The following is a 21,006-nucleotide window of genomic DNA, read 5'->3' as shown; positions in this document are numbered from 1 at the left end:
GACTTGTCGAAATACTGCACATTAGTAGGCACTTAAAAATGTCCTTTTTCTTTGAAGAAGAAGAGGAAGAATCACTTTATTGGCAGTATATTTATTTTTACATACACACACTGAATTTGTCTTCTGCATTTGTCCCCCAGTTGAACACACATGCAACACATGGCAAATTTACATGCAGTGAAACACACACAGGAGCAGTGGGCAGCATCAAGCTCCCGGGGAGCATGTTGGGGGGTTAAGTGCCTTGCTCAAGGGCACATCAGCCGGCTAATGAAGGGGGGGAGCATTTTTTTCCCATTAATCACTCCACCACACCCAAATTTTTCCTGCCCGTCCAGTGGGGGAATCAAACCGGTGACCCTCCGATCACAAGCCGCTTCTCCAACCTCTAGGCCACAGCTGCCCCCAAAACAACTCCATGATAGTGTGTAACCATGGCGACAGTCTGTGCCTGAGTCACATCAGGCGTAAAAATCACATTTATTTATTGGACATTTATTCCACTATGCACCTTATCTTATGTGTTTTTTTGCATAATTAACCTGCACTTTATAACTAATTTCTGAGTAGCAATCCGTGTACATATGTTTACACTGAGGCTCTTTAGTCTCTTGTTTTATACACACAGTCAATCTGGTTGACCTGCTTTCTCTCCACTCTATTGTGCTTTATGTAGCATATGTTAGTTTATTTTGTATGCTTAGTCTATTTTTCCCACTAACAGTTAGGCCTTGTTTGCTTGTTTGTTTGCTTACTTTTGTCTAACCTACACTGCTGTAATGGGCTACTGGATGCTTGAATTTCCCTTGGGATCAGTAAAGTATCTATCTATCTATCTATCTATTAAGTGTTTATATGTTGCTTATAAACGTTCAATAAGGGGGCACCAAAAACCTGCATTAGCATTTCAACTATGTGACAGAGGAAGGAAATTACTCACTGAAGTCCTCTTTGCGTAGCAATGGATGAATGAGAGAGGATGGACAGTGTCTCTATGACCTGTCACACACACACAGACACACACACACAGGAGGTACATAGTTAGCATCGTGTACAGAGAGACACAGACTGGTGGAGAAACAGTCAGAGCTGTTTCACACTTCAAACACTGACACTGAAAAACTTCCCGCTGAGCTGGTTTCACTCTTATTCTAGCACAGTTTGACTGGTAAACTTAGAACTGCAGCATCACGATGAGTGATCGCAGATGTGATCAGAAAAACACTCAAGACTGTCATACAATGTGTGTGTGTGTGTGTGTACTGTCCAAATAAGAGTATATTTCTCAGACAGTACTGAAAAGAGGAAAGACATGACATCAAATGAAAGACTGTTCAGAGAGAGAACATTAACCGTCCTAGCGAGTATTTTTTTTTATTAACAATATACATATAATTTTATGAACAATACTTTATAGGAGTCGTTCAACATTTTGCTTAGACTTAGATGAGATCCACGTTCATGTTTGAGAGGTTAGTATGAAACCGCAACTAGCAGATGGTTAGCTTAGCTTAGCATGAAGACTAGAAATAGTTAACCTGGCTTCATCCAGAGGAACCCGAGTCCGCTCACCAATAACAGTTTTAGGAGGATTCATTTTAGGAAAAACCCTGCTGAAAAAACTGTCATCCCATTTTAAATTTCTGTGCTATGCTAAGCTTACCTGCTGATAGCAGCAGATTCACACTGAACACACAGACATTATCATGATGGCATCAGTTTTGTGCCCTAACTCCCTCCCAGAAAGCGAATGAGTGTATTACCCAAAATGCTGAACTATAACTATAATGCTGTTTAACACTAAACTCCTCTGAACAGATTAAGTCATGCAATTATGCGTTACGTTATCTCGGGGGAGCAGAAATAAGGCACCACTGTTTCAGTTCTGTTTATCAGGAGGCCAGAACACTAAGTTAAATTTTGTAGTATCTGTGGCAAAAACCTGAACTAGTGTAGTGCCCTCACTCAAATTTTCCATGGTAGAATGTATATGTAATATTCAAAAATTATTAGCATTTCCACCAAAGAGATTTTTCTCACACTTTAGGCCAAAAGACGTCAAATGATCCAATATTTTACAATAAAAGCAAAGACTGGAGAGAAGTCTGAGAAAATGAAAACAATTTTGTGGAACTTTGATCGCCTTTCCTTCCCTATTAATCGTCTCAAAGATTTATCATTGGATGCGGTGCAACTCCTTGGTTACGAAACACTGGACTTAACAGTCTGTAAATAGGTCAGATTAGCTCCACTTCCACCAGCAGCAAAAAGCTACTTATGCATAGAACCTTCAGTATAACAGTCAGACAACCTTACATGTACATAACCAGGGTAAACAATCTTTTCCATGATACACAATACCTGTGTGTTTACTGTAGGCTGTTTTATTGTACTGGGTGACTGGAAGCAGTAAAAAGAAAAGGGAAGCTCAGTGACTATGACATGCTGTGAATCGAATAAACTCAAGCAAAAATAAAAAGCAAAACTAGAGTAAGGCTGAGGTTGAGGTTCACCTCATGTTAACTAATTTTTGTTCTTTAGGACACTGCTTCCTTGTGCTTAGTACATATAAACCAGAAAGTCAACCAAAAGTGACTGCACTGAAAATGAAAGAGAATTGTCAAATACTGAATTCATTCGTTCACTTCAAGCACAAACTACTTCCTGTTAGGGTTATGTGGGTGTCTGCAAGCTGCAATGAGGAGTGAGGACTGCTTCTGACTTCTACCACAATGACTGGAGTATGAGTGCATAATTTCTGTCCCTCACACAGGAGTTAACATTACACGTTATAGACAGACAGACAGATGGAGGTGGTGGTGTCATACCTTGCCAAAGTCTCGAACGTCGAACAGGTCAAAGGCCTCAAACAGTTCATTCTTTTTTAGATTAAACCTCGTCTGACAAACTCCCAGAAATGTCCGGATATTCTTCAGGCACAGGAACTAAAACAAACAAAGACACAAACATTTCTTTACCTTCACTCCACTGCAATTTTGAAATTGTAATTTTTATGCGTTATATTATTTTTTTTCCCCACAATTTTCTGTCGTTCGAGCGTTTCTAATTAACATGTAAATGTAATTAATTTTGCAGGTGTTGGGTGAAACAAACCGAAGCACTGGATGAATTACCAAAGTTATTACAATTCATCTTGATGGTGGGAACATGACTTTGTGTAATGTGTGGAAATCCGTCCCCCGGTTAATGAGGCATTTTAGAAAAACCCTCATTCCCAACGGTGGTGTAACAGAAAGTCAGTAGAATTCTTCACATGGGGAACCTGAAGACATGTACTCTGGTGTGTGAGTGCTTGTGTGAATGGTTATCGCTGATGGGCAGATGGCACCTTGCATGGCAGCGTCTGCCACCAGTGTCTGAATGTGCAGCTGAATGGATGAATGCTGGCTCGTGTTGTCAAGTGCTCTGAGTGGCCTGTAGAGTCGAAAAGCACTATGCAAGTACAGCCTGGAACAAAATCTGGACAAATAACTACCCGACTGACCTCTGACAAGCACGACTGAAAGCAAAAACACAAAAAACTAAGAGCAGTCGACAGCATTAAAGCAGCAGACTAAACATTTAAAAGACAACATAATGTGATCAAACAAACAGAACATGAACATAACACACATAACAAACATGCACACATAAAGCACACACAGGCAACATGAAACATGATGATATATGCTGTTGAGCATTGTGAGATCAGTTAAATATCTCGCTGGCCCTGCTGTTTGTCTAACGAGCAGAGTCTTTAACCTTGTTTCATTAAGTAACATCGCTGCAACGAAGAGCTGCTCTTAAAAACCAAAGGGTGCATAAATGCTGATCAGTCACAACGACCACATGAAAACGATCAGCAAAGAACCAAGACAGCACAGCGCACACAGTGCAGGGAACCACTGCCACAGTGGTCAGACACGCTGTTTGCATAACTTCCTGCACCAGCTGCTCTCTCTCTTGCTCTTTCTGTGTCTCTGTCTGCTCAGCAGTGGGGAATGCGGAACTCCAATTTCAGAAAAGGGGAAACAATGAGTTCTAACTGATACTGCTGCACACATCCCATTGCTCAGGAATACATAAACGCATACGTACGATCTTACAGCAACAAACCTTGTTGCAAAAGAACAGGGAAGATCCTCTGCTTGTATCATGTCATCAGGTGTGTGTGTGTGTGTGTGTGTGTCTACACGTCAGGGTGGACTATCATCTTGTTAATCACCGGATGTTTCTTAACCACTCTTGACCTCACCGGATTTCCCGGAGTTTCACACGCACGTGTCAGAGCACATTAACCCCTGCACATGAACACGTTTTAACACAGCACGGTGAATCCCATCAGATGTGATTCAAGGACTTCCCTCGAGACATTTTGGGACAACCACGTGACAGCCTGTGTCGTTTTTATTTTGTGGTCACGCCTTCTTCTTGTTCTCTGTCTTTCTCACGTCTTTGTCTGTTTTGTTCATTTGTTTTAAATACATCTGCCAGGTTGTAGTTTCAATCTGGTTTTCTTGTGTTATTGTTTATTATTAAACATGATATCTCAAAAACCTCAAAAAGGCAGCCGTGATCCAAACAGTAAAACACCTGTTTTGTTTCTGGTGTGGGCCTGGATTCAAGTGAACCCAGGAAATTTCTGAAAAGATTTCTTAAAGGATTAGTTTTATATTATAAAAATATGCTCATTCACTTTCTGACAGGACAAAATCCTACCAGCACAAAGCTCACTAACACTTTTTAATATATTTATTTAATCCCCACAAAATTCAAAATAGGTAAGTAATATAGGTAATAGGTAAGGTAACTTGTTATTTATTTTTACAGGGGGTTATGGTCTGAGAGCAGACCCAAGCAACCACCAGATTCTACAAAGGGTAACCACAATTAATAAATAAAAGATAAAGAGATGTGTATGACAGATATAAGGTATTATTTGGTGAGCTGGTAGGCAGATGTTTTTTTTAATGGTTTGACAAACAGGCTAACTGCTCTTCCCAGTCTTTACAGTATGCTAAGCTAAGTTAGCCTGCTGTTGGTTCTAGCTTCCTGACAGTGTGACTGAAGAGGTGCGCTATTGAAACTTCTGATCTGTCAAGACATTTTTGAAGATTGTCGAGTCATCGAGTTCAAAATGCGTCAAACAAGACAATCTGCTAAAGTCGTGAGATGATTTTAATTGGGTTTCTAAAATAAAAATTCTGTCCCTTTTAAGGACAGCAATGGTGATACCTACAAATACCCCAAACAAGTTGTTTTTTCTTTTTAAACATAATGACTTTTGGGGTTCAATAATAGTTTTCTTTCATCACCATCATCATCCCATGCAATCTCTGCACACTCTACCGATGTGGACAGATAAAGATCACAGTATTTTCCTATCAGACATCCTCAGGGCTTCAGCACTGGCTTCTGATCGCTATGGAAATGGTCTATGGAAATGAAGCAGGAAAAGTGTGTGTGTGTGTTACCTGGGACATCTGTGGACGCAGGTTGATCTCTCTCAGGTTGACGGACTGAGGCAGCAGGTTGTTGAGCAACTGGCAGAGCAGCACGCCATCTCTCAGAGCTTGAGCCAGGTCACACACCTGCCCAGCACACACACACACACAAAATTAATCTGACACAGGATGTGTGTACTCATGTGCAGTTGTGTGAATTTGTGTGTCACAGCAGATTTACCTGGGCACCCTCCCATGTTACCCGGTGGTTATCTGGAAGAACTCTACAGTCAATCAACCACATCGCACACTGCCGCCACAACTCCATCTTTGTTCCCTGAACATTAGACAGACAGACAGATGGACAGGTAGACAGACAGAATGATAGATATTTTGTTATACCATATCCAATCTTACACAAACAATATTCAGTAACCAGTGATCACTATGGCTTTGTACAGCACCAACAAGCAGTAAATCACTTATGAATTAGATTTACAAGGAGCCCAGAACAAAGTCTTTAAGATCATCTGTGAAGTTCACACTGAATAGAAACTAAAGACATTCAGTCTGAAATTCACACATACAAAAGCTCTTAGAGCATGATCACCATTGCTCCCGCATAGCACAGATAAAACAGCGCTGAATCTCACTTTGTCACAGTTTAACTTCTCCTCCTTCCATTTTAGCAAAGCAGCACATGGATGTGGAAATTATTTAAGATTATTCAATTCGTAACAAAATCAGTACACATCACTTGGCCTACAGCGAACACTGAGCAGCCACTCTCACTCCGTCCTTTCGCAGTGAAATATTGAAGTGGCCTTCTTGAAACCCAGTGAAATAACAAAAAAGCCGCTCTTCATAGTTCTCCAGCTGAATATCAATGTAGGGTGAATATCACAGTCAGCTCTCACCTTCACTGTCTCCTGGAACTTCTGTGTCTTCTTTCTCTATGTTCACCTCCCTGTCTTCCTTTCATTATCTCATTGCCAGACTTCGACGCGCTCGTTCTGCCTTTCTTCCGTGGTGGGTGTTCTGCAGAGCTGCACTGTGTCGAAGGCTTTTAACTTCATCCCGCAACTTCCTTTTTCCTCTGACGCGCCCTCTCACAGTCGCATACACACTCACACATGCACACAGTCGCACATGCAGACACACAAATCTGCTGCTGTTGCTGTTGCTGCTGCTGCTGCGAGCGGCAGAAGTTGATAAAACCAGAGTGTGGTATTTATGTGAAATGATGTGTATTATATGAGTACACAGATCAGATGAGTCAAAGTGCATGTGTGTATGATGCAAAAAAAAAAAAAAAAAAAAAAAAGTTTATCTGAAAATAAATATCATACAATGTCAACATTATTTACAAAACCACCAAATTTCAAGGATGTTATCTGTGCATACTGTGTGCTCTATAAGTTTGTGGGTCTAATGCAAAATTTAGAGACATCAGGTTCAAAGTGTCTTCCCAAAGACTGATGAAAGAGCCACTTTCACATCTCTAAAACACTTCATGAATGACAAGATAAAATTGATCAAACCCGTTACAATATCTGAAGGGAAGATACTGAAGTATATTGATATAATATTGAAAAAAAAACTCACATTTAATTTCTGAAGTCTGTCCTAAAGCTGGACAAGTTGAGAGATGAACTGCTGCCACGGTGTCATTTTAAGAAAAATCTTGGAGCTCAGACAATGACGGCACCTGGTCACGAGTTTACTGGGATGGGGCCACTTTTGTCGATTCACAGCTGGGAATCTTTACAATCAAAACTCATCAACATCTCAAACAAACAACAACAACAAAAATCTAGGAGTCACTTATTTAGGGTCACTGGATCAACAGGCACAAGTGTCAACCAGTACTTTGGAAACTCAAGCCATGAAGTGCTGATTAACAACACAGGAAGTACTGATGTACAACAATGAAATGCAATTTGAGAACTTCCATTACATGTTACTTTGTACTGCACTACAAGGAAATGTAAGTAAAACCTAAGAAAAAGATCAGCAGTCAGCAGACCTTTCACTTTCACTGCCACAAATCGCCTAAAGTGCACCTTTAAGAAAAAGAAGTCAAATGTCAACACTAGGTGTCAGCCTTACACACACGACCAATTTTCCAGCAGATACTGTATCTCCTGAACAGACAAGATTGCCTGTTCATGCCCATCTCTGACTTGACATGTTGACAGCTGCCTAACAGACTAACATTCTCATATCCCCTTTCTTGTTTTTCTGAACCCTATCGCTCTCTCCTGACAGGCCTCAACCTGCGCTCTCCACCTCCTGAGAACTCATGCTAATCCCTACGATGTGATTTGTTGTTTTCAGTGGGGTACTGTGCACCCGCGGTGCAATCTGATTGGCTTTTTGAGTGACCCTGAAGGTTTGAGGGGGAGCGGGCTTCCAGCGTAACCGCAAAGAGAAGGTGAGAATCAGACTTACTGACAGAGGTTACAACTTAGATGAGAGCAGCTGCAAAGGAGAAAGGAAAACAGACAGGAAGTCAGAAAAGTAAAAGGCATTATGAGATAGATAATATTACAAGGAGAAAGAGAGAAGCGATATCCCATAGTGTCTCGGTGGACCCTAAACAGGTAGGTGTTACATACTGCAGCTGCTGCAAGGCAAACAACACAAGGGCTCTCAGCCTGTGTGTCTGGTTGGCTGATTTGTAAAAGTAAGCTGATGTCAGACAACTCTTTCGTTTGTACTATTTCTCAAAACCTTGTGCAGAAAAAACATGTACAAGCATGAGTGTGAGTGTGTGTGTGTGTGTGTGTGAGAGAGAGTGCGTCTTCGTGGGTACGTGCATGATGGTATGCAATCAGTATCTCTTCTGTCTTTGCTGTTCAGACATGAATAATCGCTCGATCGCCTGGTGGCTGAGACAGATTGGCTTGTCCCAGTACACCAAGACACTAGAAAGTGAATATTATGGTCTGGAGGTACGTGAAAGTGGGAGATGCATCTCTTCTTCCATTTTGTTTTGCGCCTCACTCTCCACAATTCTCAATTTCTCTTTAATCCTTTCTCACTCATCTGATTTTGTTTCTCCTCAGGGTTTGCTGAACGTGACAGATGGAGAGCTGAAAGATGCAGGAATAGAGGATGCAACACACAGAGAAACCATCCTGAATCAGCTGTCAAGGCACCGACAGACACTGGACCCACACTCCGGTGACACTCACTGGCCACATGCACCATCACATTAAATGTTTATCAAATTTAAACATATCATGTTGTGTTGCATCCAATCAGGCAGACATTTTTGTTTTAATTTAACACATAATGTTGCAATGACCATCAGTATGAATATTCTGTCTTTATAGCCTGGCCTTTTTGATATAAGAACCAGTGCAATGTCTGAATTTTGGTACAGATACCAAAACAATACTTATTTTGGTTACTTACTTTGAGTCAGATCACCACTTTGGTCCAGAATATTGCATCTCAACAGCTATTGGATGGATTTCCATGAAATTTGGACGAGACGTTCAGATTCTTCACAGTATGAGTTCTAATAACTGTGTAGATAGTCTGAATTTTCCTCCAGCTCTGTCATCGGGTCTGTCCTGTTCTTTGTCTTAAGACTAATACATGCAAAACTAAAGACATTCTCATTAGTCTCCACTGTACTTTGTGCCTGGTGCTAATTAGGTACACATCGGACCTGCCAGACATCAGGTGTTGTTAGCATTTAGCTCAAAGCACTGCCGTGCCTAACTACAGCAACACAGAGCTGCTGGACTCTTAGGAGTATTTCTTTTAACATTTTCTCAGTACAGTAATTTTGCCTAAATTGGATTAATAATAAACAAATAGATGAACACATTTACAAATCCCACCAGAGATAAGATATCAGCATTAAGTACTTGATCCTTTTCCATATTGTGTTACAGATGCATTTCAGCTGGTAAAATATGCCTAATTTGATACTGATTTCAGCCATATCACCCAGTTCTAGTGCACACACTGATGCAGATTTGGTTTACATTCTTATCTTGGGTATTAGTTTATTCAAGTTTTTGACTGACTGTTCATGTAAATATATTTCTGTGTTATGAAACAGGCATAAAAATAAACTCTTATCTCTAAAACATCCTTCTGCAGAGCGTGCTATCTGTGGACATCAGTCATGCATAGCGTGTACAAACTGATTTATCAAAGCAAACTGTTACACATAAATTTATTTAGGGTGTTTTGTGGCTTTTTTCTGCTTGATACGCTGAGTTTGAAAATACAGACAGTGAGACCCGAATTAATTCAAGTAACAGTTTTAAAGTAAGTTAAGTAATGGTTAAACCTCTAAAGCTAACACATCACATCTTATTTCTTTCAGCTTCATATTTAACGGAACACGAGAGCGGTATGTATTTCTTCTTCTTTAACTTTCAGCAAAAAAGCCAATACGCATACAGCATTTTCCAAAATGTTGACCTATTCCTTTAAAAAGTGCTTTTGTCCTATCAGGCGTGCAACTGGAGCGCAGGGTGAGCCGAAAGTACTCCCTGGGATCGTCTATGGATGTGGTGAGAACATTAAGTTGCCACTACACAGCAATAAAAACCAATGATAGCACACAATGGTAGACAAAGACAGTGCAGGTCCAGGACTCACACTATTTGGGTCAATATCATTTCCTGCAGGTGAAGCTGAGGAAGGATCTGTTTCGTCAGAGCATTCTGCCCCGCCTCCAGCACACTGATAAAAAACACCGCCTTTCTGCCTCCTGCTCCCAGCTCCGCCCCCTGAATGAGGACAACACTATAAGTTATACAGAACAACGTCAGGACAGCAAAAGCAGGCAAGCTGACCCCCAATGGGGGTGTATGTGTGTGAATGTGGGTGGAAGAGAGGGTGGCTGTGCGTCTGAAAAATCCCCTAGCTCCAGATTGGAAACGTGTGCTTGGCTAAAAATTAACTAGTGCCTCATAAAATATATGTCATAGTGTGTCAGGTGAAGTAGGTGTACATGAACAAGATGACTGACACGATGGACTTCCTCTCAGGAGCGGCTGCAGCTAACACAATAAACAGCACACCCTGCCACTGAGCTGACATCATAATATTTTGGCCACTTTTCCCCCTCACTGAGCGGTGAAGAATGACAAAGTCCAGTATGTGTGTGTTTGTCAGGTCGCTACAGAAAAGAAGGTTCACCCATGTTACAAAAAAGACATGTTGATTTTCCACTCACTTTCTTGTGCTGTTAAACAACAGAGATGGATTTGGTGACTTTAATCACAGATGTGAGATTACTGTTGCCATACAGTTGTCTGTAAAGAGACAACATTCCAGGACTGAAACACACACACACACACACACACACACACACACACACACACACACACACAAAAACACAATCACTATTTGGACAGAACACTTTGGCTTTCCTACAACAAATGTTAGTCACTTCATACAAAAGCTCTGGTTTAGAGGCCCCCCTGACATCCTGGGCCCCAGACCAGTACCAGATGTTATTTTTTACTGCACAAAACTCAAATTAAAATACTACTGGGGATAAGTAAAAGGTTGTAAACCAAACATGTGGGTCCCAGAGTAACCCCCCCCCCCCCCCCCCCCCCCCGCGCGCTGATTGGCTGAGACACTGTCGAAAACAGGTAAAATAACTGATAAACACACGACCGCACAATATTAATGCGCAGTCTCAAAATTACCAAAACTGCAATTTTTAAAACTAAGTAAACATTTGGGAAATAAATAACAGACAATTATTGATAATTTAAAGAGGACTTTTTTTAAATAATGATTTGGTGTGGCTGTCCTGGAGTAGTTCCGGTCTTTGCACGCCTTTTGCTTCTGTAACACCGTTGGGCAATAATTTTCAGTTTGTGTAATAAAATGTCTGTCAGATGGACATGGCACAGCTGAAGAGACTAAATCAGTACCATATGTGGAGTTTACCGTCACATTCCACCCTGTACAGCTACCTACCATATAATACTGACTGTAGCCAGGTGATGTGTTAGCTCAGCTTGCGTCGGTATCCGAGGAATGCCAGTCAGACAGCGGCGTTGCAGCACCGGGCCCTGGGGCGGGGAAAAGGAGGGCTCGGGACAACTTGTGAGAACTCGTCCGAAACTGCGCACAGGGGAGGGCGAGGAGACGAGGGGGCTGGCTGGGAGGGACCGGAGAGGAGAAGGCTTGTCCACCAAAAGTTCACACAGCTGTTGTTTGGTGGCGTTAGCTTAGAGCACAAACTGTAAAACATGTCCAACACGAGGGAGCTGTGAAGAGCCCTGACAGGTAGGACCGTTGGCCGCTGCCAGATCGAACGTTTTTTAAACAACCGATGAGATTTTTAATTAACGCGAGACTTTCGATTAAGTGCGTGCGCTTTTTTTTGCGGCAGTTGATAAAACATTTCTGATGTGCTTTCTGAACATGTAATGCTTCTTCTGACACGTTAAACTGCTAAGATCTCGTTTTAATCTCGTTAGCCCTAAAGAAAGTCGTCACTTACTTTGATTACTTTTTGCTACCTTTAGCCTCGCGAGCCGACGTCAACCTACCTGTTGCACAATATTGAAGCACTAGCACTCAGAATGCCAGAACGTGTTGCCCAGGTTGGAACGAGCGAGACATGTTCACAGTAATCGGACTACAGTAATGTGAGCTTTTAGCTTTGAGGAATCGGATTAACAGTTTGACTGGTGAAGCCGGATAAAACATGTGTGGAACATGGTTATATATGGTGTCAGGTTGCATTTCCCAAAAGTGGCTCTTCAGCACATTGCACAGGTGTTTCTGCTGTGCTACCTGGGCCAACGCCCCTCAAACAGGATGTTGCACCTTTTCACTTAAGAACAAATCTCACAGCTGTGATTTATTTATCTGGATGTCTGGATATTAATGGTGTGTGTGTTCAAGTGTGTGTTTCTGCTGTCATTTAACTGAACGTACAGCTAACAATAACAGCCGCCATGTTATTAATAGGTGCGCCTATTTTTCACACAACCGACCTTTATTAATGCTAGTTTTTTACCATTATGTTGTTGAGTTTTTTCTTAGAGATTTTGATTCAGTGTTTATTTTGGATGCTGTAGTTTGTGGTATTATTTAATTTTACTTGCAGTGCTTTTAATAATTTATTCATCACAGGTGTTTGTGTGCACATGTATGTGTCTTCAATGGAGGTTAAAGGAACGTTTCACCTCAAAATCAAAAATGCACATTTTCCCTTTTACCTGTAGAGCTCTTTAACCATCTAGATTGTTTTGGTGTGAGTTGCGGAGTTTTGAAGATACAAGTTCAACAGCTCAGCAGTCTTTTTCAACGAATTGTGACCCAGTTAGTTGAGATAATCCATAGACCTTATTGTGAGCAGTTTCATGTAAACCTACGCATAAGAAAGAAAATATGTATTTTGGATTTTGGGTGAACTGTCCCTTTAATCTCCACTGAAGCATCACATGCTTATGTACACACACAAACACAAACTATTTTGCCTTTTCATTGGGCAACCCTAAAAATAAACAAATTCAGTTAATCTACCCTACTTGACAGCCCACAGTGGATAAAATTTTAAAAGCACTTTACAATTTAAGTACAATTTATCAATACGACAAACTACAATATGTATTTTTGATTTTGCGGTGAGCTGTCACGTTAATAGTTAGTTATATTCAGGGTCAAAACAGGGAAAATAAGTAAAAATCACAGCACTGTTTATGCACATCCCTCCAGCAATCCTTGAACTCATGATTTGTTCCACATTGATTCCACGTATTCACAGAGACGGAGAGAGGAGGGTTTAGATGTAGATCTGCTAGAATGGGTAGTAGCTCATCAGATGGCTGAGTCTTATGGTGTTGAGTTCTCTTGTGGATTCTCTGAACTGTGTATCTGTGGGCCTTGTGTTTACAGAGGCAGGAAGGTGGAAGCTTTGGGAGGAAGGAAGGAGAAAAAAGAGGAAGGCTATTAAAAGTCCCCCAGTTTGTATGGTGTTAATGACAGACGCAGACCTTGACAGTGGCCTTCCATCTTTGTCCTGTTCATGTTGAAATGAAAAACATGGCACCATCATCGTATGTGGCTCCCCGGGGTTTAGTTTTATAGCTCCAAATCACCTCTTTTCTCGTGTTTTTCAGCAAAAGGAGGAGCGTCAGCGCATATTTCAGCCAGCTGAAGGTAAGGGGTTATGCAAACGTCCTCTCTGTCTCTCACTTCTCATATCTTCACACATGCAAAATGTGAACGCAAAAAGTGCGAAACTACAGCTGGGCTGCCGCCGTGTGTGTTGTAGGTGTTTGGTGGTCGGAGAGAGATGGAGTCGCTGAAGAAAGAGCTGGAGGAGGAGCTGAAGCTCAGCACTGATGACCCGAGGAGCCATGCATGGTACCACGGACCGCTGAGCCGAGAGGTGCTCAATGGACTATGCCATTCTCAAAGCTGCTCGCTTTCACATAGTAAAACTATTAGTTGAGATATGCGCTTATTTCCTTTCTTGTAAAGATCAATGCCAGACCCACCTCCTGACTACAGGGTTTTGGCATGTCCTTTGTTTGAATCAGTATACTTTACATTTGCTGTGCATGCATGCTGGTGTTATTAAAAGTGTGTTTAGTTAATGGGCAATCAGACGAACCCCCCCGCAGCTTAAACTAATGCAGTTGACCCTATTTATATCAATGAGGGGAGGCTAAAAAACAGAAACACCAGTTGAAACCCCAAGCACAAACAACAGCCTCCAAAATTATCAAAAGTTGAATGAACAACTCTGCAATTAGAACAGAAATTGAGCATTATAACCCTCATAAAGGAACGATTGTATTGACAGACATATTGATTTTTTTTTCATCTTACTGTCCAGCCAAAACGCAAATAGTCTGAGTTTAATTCCCATGTTAACCTCCAAGCCAGCTGAGCCACTTATCCTGCCGATTTGTCTCCAGGCTGCAGAGTCTCTGTTTGAGAGGGATGGAGACTTCCTGGTCCGAGACTCAAGCTCTGCCCCCGGAGACTACGTTTTGAGCTGCTTTTGGAAGAACGGACCCCTGCACTTTAAGATCATACGAGTGACCCTTCGTCCTAAACAGGTGTCATTTTTATGTTTCCTTACGTTACACAGCTTCTTAAATTCTTCACTTACTTCCTTTTTTTGTAAAATTATTGCTAATTTTGTATTGCTTATATATTTAATGTTGGGGTTTTTAAATGTTGGTCAGTGGGAAAACAGCAACTTGAAGGCATCACTTTGGACTGAAATATCTTTCAGTATAATGAGGTTGAGCCCAAAAGTGCCGGACGCAGAGTCAGCAAAAACTGAACAAACCAGGACTCTTTCAGGACTGTTATGTAGTTAAGATTTCATTGTATTGCACAGGCGAACATAACAAACGTATATTTTAGCAGTCAGTCAATGACAGTCAAACATGGTAACCTGTTATAACCCAGGTTTTAGTTTGCTGTGCCTTTGTTAGGGCAGGACTATGTTGTGAATAAACTGTGCTGATCACTAAACGATCTTTTCATAGTCAAACACTCACCTCCTGTAGGCTGCAGGGTTGAGTATTTGTTACTTTTGTTGGACTATTCCTTTAAAAGGCACTGCTTGATGTATTATGTGTGTGCCTTCATAGGGCTACTCTCGGGAGCTGTTCCAGTTTGAGGAGGATCGCTTTGACAACGTTCCCGCTCTGATCCGATTCTATGTGGGCGGGCGCCGGCCCATCTCCCAGGCCTCCGGCGCTGTGATCTTTCACCCAATCACACGCACCCTTCCTCTGCGCGTCATCGCCGAGCAGCACGCGGAGCCCGGAAGCAGCAGAGGCGGCGCGGGGGGAGAAAAGCGCACTGAATCCAACAAAAGACGCAGCTTCAGCACTGCACACACTGACACACTGCAGGTCGTCAATCCACTGCTGAGGTGGGGGGAAATCTGATGAAATGTAGCGTAACGTGCACTGAATCACTCTGCATGTGCACAAATACAAATAAATTCTCTGATGGAATTAATTTTCTGCGTGGCAGGAGCGGAAGTCAACCCTCTAACTTGGAGAACGTGGGACGGAGGCCTTCGCTTCAGTCTGCCCAGTCTGACAGCAACCTACGAACTGGTACATTTATCAGAAACTTAAATACATATGTGTGTCTGTCAGCACTAATCCCTAACATCCACACGATCCAGCCGTCTTTCCAGCCTCTGAGCACAGCGTCTTGCTTGCAGTTCATGCGGGGCTCTTCTTTCCAATTCTCCATCTTTACACGCCAGGTCTGTTTTTGCCTGAGAAGCCCAACAATCATCTCTGAAGCATGAAATTCACTTGTAAATGTTTTGAAATGTGAATATTTGCCGACAGTTGACAGTAAGTTAATGTTTAATGATGGCTTTCCTTTTTCTTCCTCTCTTCTTCTGTCTTTGTCTACGTACAACAAAACTAGTTTTCCCTCCTCTCATATACATTATTCAGAAACTACAGATGCAAAGTGATGATTAAAAAAATTTTTTGTGTATCGTAGTTCACAAAGTTCATAGTACGACCTGAAAGGATCCGTTGCCGCACTGATTATAAATTGAGCTGCAACGTGGTTTCAGTATGTTCGTGAAGCAGAAAAGGTATCGGCAGAACAACTCTGAACAATATTGGATACATTGCCCCATTTTTAAAGTGCTTTCAGTAGACATTTGTGGACCATTTGAACCTGGACAGAGGCATGACTGAGCCGTTGTGCAACCTGAAATGCATCCAGTGGACAGTTAGGGTCAGTCTCCTTTCCTGCATGGTCAGCCTGTATTGTATTTCCAGACTTAATGTAAGAGGATGGAGCAAAACCCCATAGAAAACCACAGAATCTGTACATCACTCTGTTGTTTGTCTGTTGCTCTTCCTCATCCAGGTGTTCCACAGAACACTCAGTCGGAGGACTCTGGCCCCGCCCCCATCTCCCCTGTGTTTCGCACAGGCAGCGAACCCCTACTGAGCCCACGGCCGCGGAACACACGCCCCACCCATCTGGGTAACGCGCACACCTTAATGCTTTTCTTTATAGCCAGACTTTTTAAAAAACTTGTGCGTATAAATACTGAACACATACTCCTTGCAGGTGGTGGTGTAACTTTGCGAGGTTCAGATGGACAGCTGCACCCCAGAGCTCCTCCCAAGCCTCTCAGGGTCTCTGCTGTGTTTCCCAACACCGTCCCTCCCCCACCCACAGAAAGGGACTGCGACCCCTCCTCTTTCTATGGCGAGCTGGTCGTGCAGGTAGGGCAACTGCCCCAAATCTCAACCCAACCCTCAGCTGATCGTGTTTTTCCATCATCAGGTTTCTTTCTATTTGGGGGACATGAGGCAGGCATTACAGGCTGTCTGTAAATCCTCCATGGAGAGTTTATCTCCACTTCCTGCTGTGTTCAGGTGCCACAGTCCAAGCGGAAGGGTCATGTGGACCGACTGCGTGCAGAGGAGAAGTGGCAGAGCCGCGCCCGCCTCACAGAAACTTCCTTTGGCTTTCTGGAGGCACAGAATAACGAAGCATCATCACAGCTGCCATTGCTGCCGCAGAAGAAGAAGGTAGAGGAAGTGGAAGACTGGCAGTTTGAAAAGCCACAGGTTTGTATAAATATATGTATAATTTAGCAAAGTTTTAGCATTTGCTTCTGTGAAAGCAAAGCAAAATGCCAAAAATTTAGTGGGTCAAAGTTCTCAAATGTAGTGTATTATTTGTTTGTTGGCAGAATTTGAATTCTTTGGGCTGTTGGTCAAACAAAAATGGAACTCACGTTTTATAGACCAAATAATGCATTGCTTAATCAAGAAAATAATTGAAAATTTAATTGAAAATGAAAATAATTGCTTGTTGCAGCCTACAGTAATGTAGAATTGACAAAAATAAATGCAGACTTGATGTTCAGTCTGACGGATTACTTAACTCAAGCCAGTTTCAGGTTTCTGCAAATAGATTGTGATGTCAATCAGAAAGTAAAGTACATTTGCACTGATATTCTAAAACATGCAAAGCTACCTTTATTATCAGTGTAAGAGATCGTGTACAGGAATCTAGTTCATCTAAAATGCTTTTTAAAATGGTGACTGAGAGAAGCTGATCAGGATTTAATGTCGGCCACCAGGTGTCAGAGTGATACTGTGTGTGACGGTGTGTGTTTTTAATCTAATCTGAGGTCAGTCCTGGACTGCACTAATGTGTTCTAATATCCTTCTTACACCATCACAGGTGGAGATGGATTCGTGTTTCCAGTTGGACAGGTTTGAGTCGCTGCTCTTGCCGGAGAACAACCGGCCTTTAGATTCCAGCGTCCTGCTGGTGCTCAAAGAGCTCTTCAACCGATCAAATGCCAAAACTACCTCTCTGCACATGCTCAGTGTTGACTGCCAGGTAGCTCTCAGCCATCAAACTTCACCAAGAACATGCTCAGATTCAGTTTATTTATTTATTGTTGTTTGCACCCCTGATAAATATGATGCAAATAAAATGTAAGATGTACTATAAAGATACAGCTTTTACTCCAGTCACTTTTAGTAGTTTGATAGTCATGGCTTCTCTTTTTTAACATGGTGTACACAAATAGGAAATAGCTTGAATAATCATTCAACAAACTGAACTGACCATTTGACTTGTCGTTGCTGTGGTACTGCAGGTAGCACGCATAGTTGGGGTGACTGATGAGCAGAAGAAGACTATGGGAGTTGGATCAGGGCTGGAGCTCGTCACTTTGCCACACGGACGCCAGTTACGACAGGACTTGTTGGAAAGGTACGCGCGGGTGATGCACTTCACGCACTTAAAGATGGATAGCTGAACTGAGAATCGGTGTCCTCGTCCCTGTGGATAATAGAGGGAAAATGCTATTGGCAGTTTCCAGAGGAATTGTTTCTTTGGATTATTTGGTGTATAATACAGAATAACTGGGACGGAGCGGACAGAGATGTTGCTGCATGTAAATGTTCATTTCTGTGAGCACCATAAAACTCCATTCACCTTTACTGTATTCGAGTGGATCGATGCCACTAGTGGGAAGTGAGAGGACTGTTCTTCACCAGCTGCCTTATTCGATGTTCTGCCCACTCTCTCTCCCACACTCCTCTAAACCATTAATCTCTCATTTTTTAGGCATCATCTAATAGCACTGGGAGTCGCAGTGGACATCCTGGGCTGCACAGGGACCGTGAGCCAGAGGGCAGCCGTTTTACATAAATTAATCTTATTGGCTCAGGCCCTGAAAGAACACGCTCACAACCTCTACTCCTTCTCAGCTGTGATGAAGGCTCTGGACATGCCTCAGGTGGTGTAATTATGACTAAAGATCTGCTGACTTTTATGCAAACACAGACAAAGTGGAAGCTTTTTGACGCTCTCGGTATGTTTGTGCATACAGATAATGCGGCTGGAGATGACATGGCGAGCGCTGAGGAGGAACCACACGGAGACTGCGATTTTATTTGAGAAGGAACTCAAACCCTTCATGAACTTGCTGAACGAGGGAGACGGTGAGTGCTGGCGTTTAAAGAGAGAGGCTTGTTACACTCCATTACATTGATTTGGCAGATGCTTTTATTCAGTGCGACTTTTCAGGCTCGACAGCAGCCGTCAGTTTGTTTGATCTTGTTTCATCACTTCAGACATTTTATCAGACTTCGTAAAACTTTCATTTACATATATAGCAATACTCCTTGAAACCCATAAACAGACTTTGATGTGTAAAATCACATGTCCCCAGGATCTTTTACTCCAGACAGGTTTAAACAAGCGATACAAAAATAGCACTATGGCCCAGTTTTTAGGTAGTGAATGTGTTGCGCTGAGTCTAATGTGTCCTGTGTGCTCATGTTTTTCTCAAGACTCTGTAGTCCAGGGTCCAATAGCTGTGCCTCACCTGGTTCCCCTGCTGATGGCAATGGAGGGTGAGGACCCAGTGGAGAACAGTGAGCGAGGCTGTCAGCTTCTCTTCAATGTCCTCCAATCAGCTCGCAGTGCTGCCCTGCACGCACAAGATTATCAGCAGCACGCACACTCGCTGCTCGCAGGTACGCACACGCCTCTGGTCGCAGAGCTACACGCAACAGGAACTTTACCTTAGCCTGGACTTAAAGGAGGAGCTGTGAGTTTCTGAGATCTGGTCTTGAGCACAGACTGCCCCTCCAAAACTGCAAAGTGTTCTGCTCAGTTTAATGCACAAAAATTTTACCAGGAAGTAATTTATGTTATTATTTTGGACACCATGAAGCTTCCACTCCTGCTGTCAGAATTCAGCAAAAAAAAAAAAAAAATCGGTACGTCAGTCGAAGTGCAGTAAGTCCTAAGAAATAAAAGCTGCCAATGATGGAGCAGTGATGTACTGTGACAGAAACAAAGAATGACTGGTTTGATACAAAGATGGAAACTAAAAAGATCTAAAGGCAAGTTGGTCAAGAGGACATGACAGACATGATTGACTGTCTGCGTTTTAAAGGGGATGATCTACTGGACAGCAATCAAATTGCCATGCAAAAATATGGCCATAAAATCTCACAGCTGTTTTGTCAAACCTCAAATTGGCAACCTAACGACAGACGATATGGTGACAGAATTTTAGTTTTATCGGTGTTTATTAAGTGTAGTTTCTAATTTGTATTTATAGTATTTTTTCTTTTAGTTGATTTCTGCAGCAAATTCATTCAGATTAAAGCTGCAATTCTTCAGTCAGACAAGAATGAACAAAGACTGCGAACATGCGAAGTCTGTTCTTACATAAGGTCTGTTGTAAGGGAGAGTAAACACACTTGCTCTGGCAGGATGTGCAAAAGTATAGAGTATTATACTCAAAAACCATGTACATTGTGAAATGACATAATTTATATCAGTTCTGATCAAATGTCCATCACGCTGCTTGCGCAGGAGGCTGGGAGCCAGTCCCTGAGCTGCTGGAGGCTTTCCGAACAGAGTTCGCCCTGCGGCTGTTCTGGGGTCAGTCGGGGGCAGCGGCGGACAGGAAGGAGCGCTACGAGAAGTTTGACAAGATTCTTTGTGTCCTCTCGGATAAACTGGAACCCGTGGAGATCATCCCACAACAACCCGACCCTCTAACCTGAGCCCCGGGGCCCGTTTCATGAGAGGAAAATAGTAAGCACAGATAAAAGTGAAATGTTTTTATTTGAACCTTGGCGTGTTGCGGCAGCCGAGGTGGAGATCTCGCCCCTGAGATCGCACAGACATAGAGAAAAGTTGTTTTTGAGATGTGAGCGTCTGTCAAGCTCGTCAAGTGACGACTTAACTTACAAAGGAATGAGTTATATCTGCAATGTGAGGGCCCTGGGCAGTCCTTCACTGTGACAAGGGCTGCACTGGAGTCTGACATTGATTAACCAAAAACCATCATGTGTCTGCTCCTTCAAATGCAATTGCATTTCTGACACAATTCACACCACTTGTTTGGGATTCCAAAGGACCAACAGGATCACTACATTTGTATATAAACAGCTGCTGTAACGGATCACACTGGAAATTTTGTTTTTCATTTCGGTGTTTCTGATTCAATAAATGATATTTGTTTATTTTTGCTGGCAGTTTTTGCGTGTAATGTTTCTCATAAATG

At 42.3% G+C, this 21,006-nt stretch overlaps 2 protein-coding genes across 7 annotated transcripts in view; one reads left to right on the top strand and one right to left on the bottom strand.

The window, feature by feature from the left end:
- The window catches only part of LOC124049447 (proto-oncogene vav-like), a 23,244-nt gene extending 11,699 nt beyond the window's left edge, over positions 1 to 11,545 (bottom strand). For 3 of the 4 annotated variants that reach the window (XM_046371098.1, XM_046371127.1, XM_046371108.1), the window contains exons 1-5: positions 11,409 to 11,545; positions 5,686 to 5,781; positions 5,475 to 5,591; positions 2,829 to 2,945; positions 941 to 999 (exon numbers count right to left, since the gene is read on the bottom strand). In XM_046371098.1, the coding sequence (XP_046227054.1) occupies positions 941 to 999; positions 2,829 to 2,945; positions 5,475 to 5,591; positions 5,686 to 5,781; positions 11,409 to 11,411 (392 nt within the window). In that variant the 5' untranslated portion in view covers positions 11,412 to 11,545. Of the gene's footprint in view, positions 1 to 940; positions 1,000 to 2,828; positions 2,946 to 5,474; positions 5,592 to 5,685; positions 5,782 to 6,361; positions 6,732 to 11,408 lie in introns of those variants that run through there. The other variant, XM_046371118.1, reaches the window with a different exon arrangement.
- sh2d3a (SH2 domain containing 3A) lies at positions 8,294 to 20,971 on the top strand. 3 transcript variants are annotated; one of them, XM_046371068.1, is made up of 18 exons: positions 8,294 to 8,630; positions 9,793 to 9,819; positions 9,924 to 9,982; positions 10,100 to 10,257; positions 13,565 to 13,604; positions 13,720 to 13,836; positions 14,369 to 14,512; positions 15,056 to 15,342; positions 15,447 to 15,532; positions 16,314 to 16,433; positions 16,521 to 16,678; positions 16,832 to 17,026; positions 17,649 to 17,810; positions 18,073 to 18,188; positions 18,546 to 18,717; positions 18,811 to 18,922; positions 19,274 to 19,459; positions 20,310 to 20,971. In XM_046371068.1, exons 1-18 carry the CDS (start codon positions 8,309 to 8,311, stop codon positions 20,501 to 20,503), a joined length of 2,655 nt encoding a protein of 884 aa, XP_046227024.1. In that variant the 5' UTR covers positions 8,294 to 8,308; the 3' UTR covers positions 20,504 to 20,971. The 3 variants fall into 3 exon arrangements, with proteins under 3 accessions (XP_046227024.1, XP_046227033.1, XP_046227042.1); XM_046371077.1 differs by lacking the exons at positions 8,294 to 8,630; positions 9,793 to 9,819; positions 9,924 to 9,982; positions 10,100 to 10,257 and adding an exon at positions 11,582 to 11,720; XM_046371086.1 differs by lacking the exons at positions 8,294 to 8,630; positions 9,793 to 9,819; positions 9,924 to 9,982; positions 10,100 to 10,257 and adding an exon at positions 12,064 to 12,085.
- The last annotated feature ends 35 nt before the right edge of the window (positions 20,972 to 21,006 follow it).

Source organism: Scatophagus argus, chromosome 2 (genome assembly GCF_020382885.2).
Source record: "Scatophagus argus isolate fScaArg1 chromosome 2, fScaArg1.pri, whole genome shotgun sequence".
NCBI lineage: Eukaryota > Metazoa > Chordata > Actinopteri > Scatophagidae > Scatophagus > Scatophagus argus.
The sequence above is the reverse complement of the archived record's forward strand: the minus strand, read 5'-3'. Positions and strand labels throughout refer to the sequence as shown.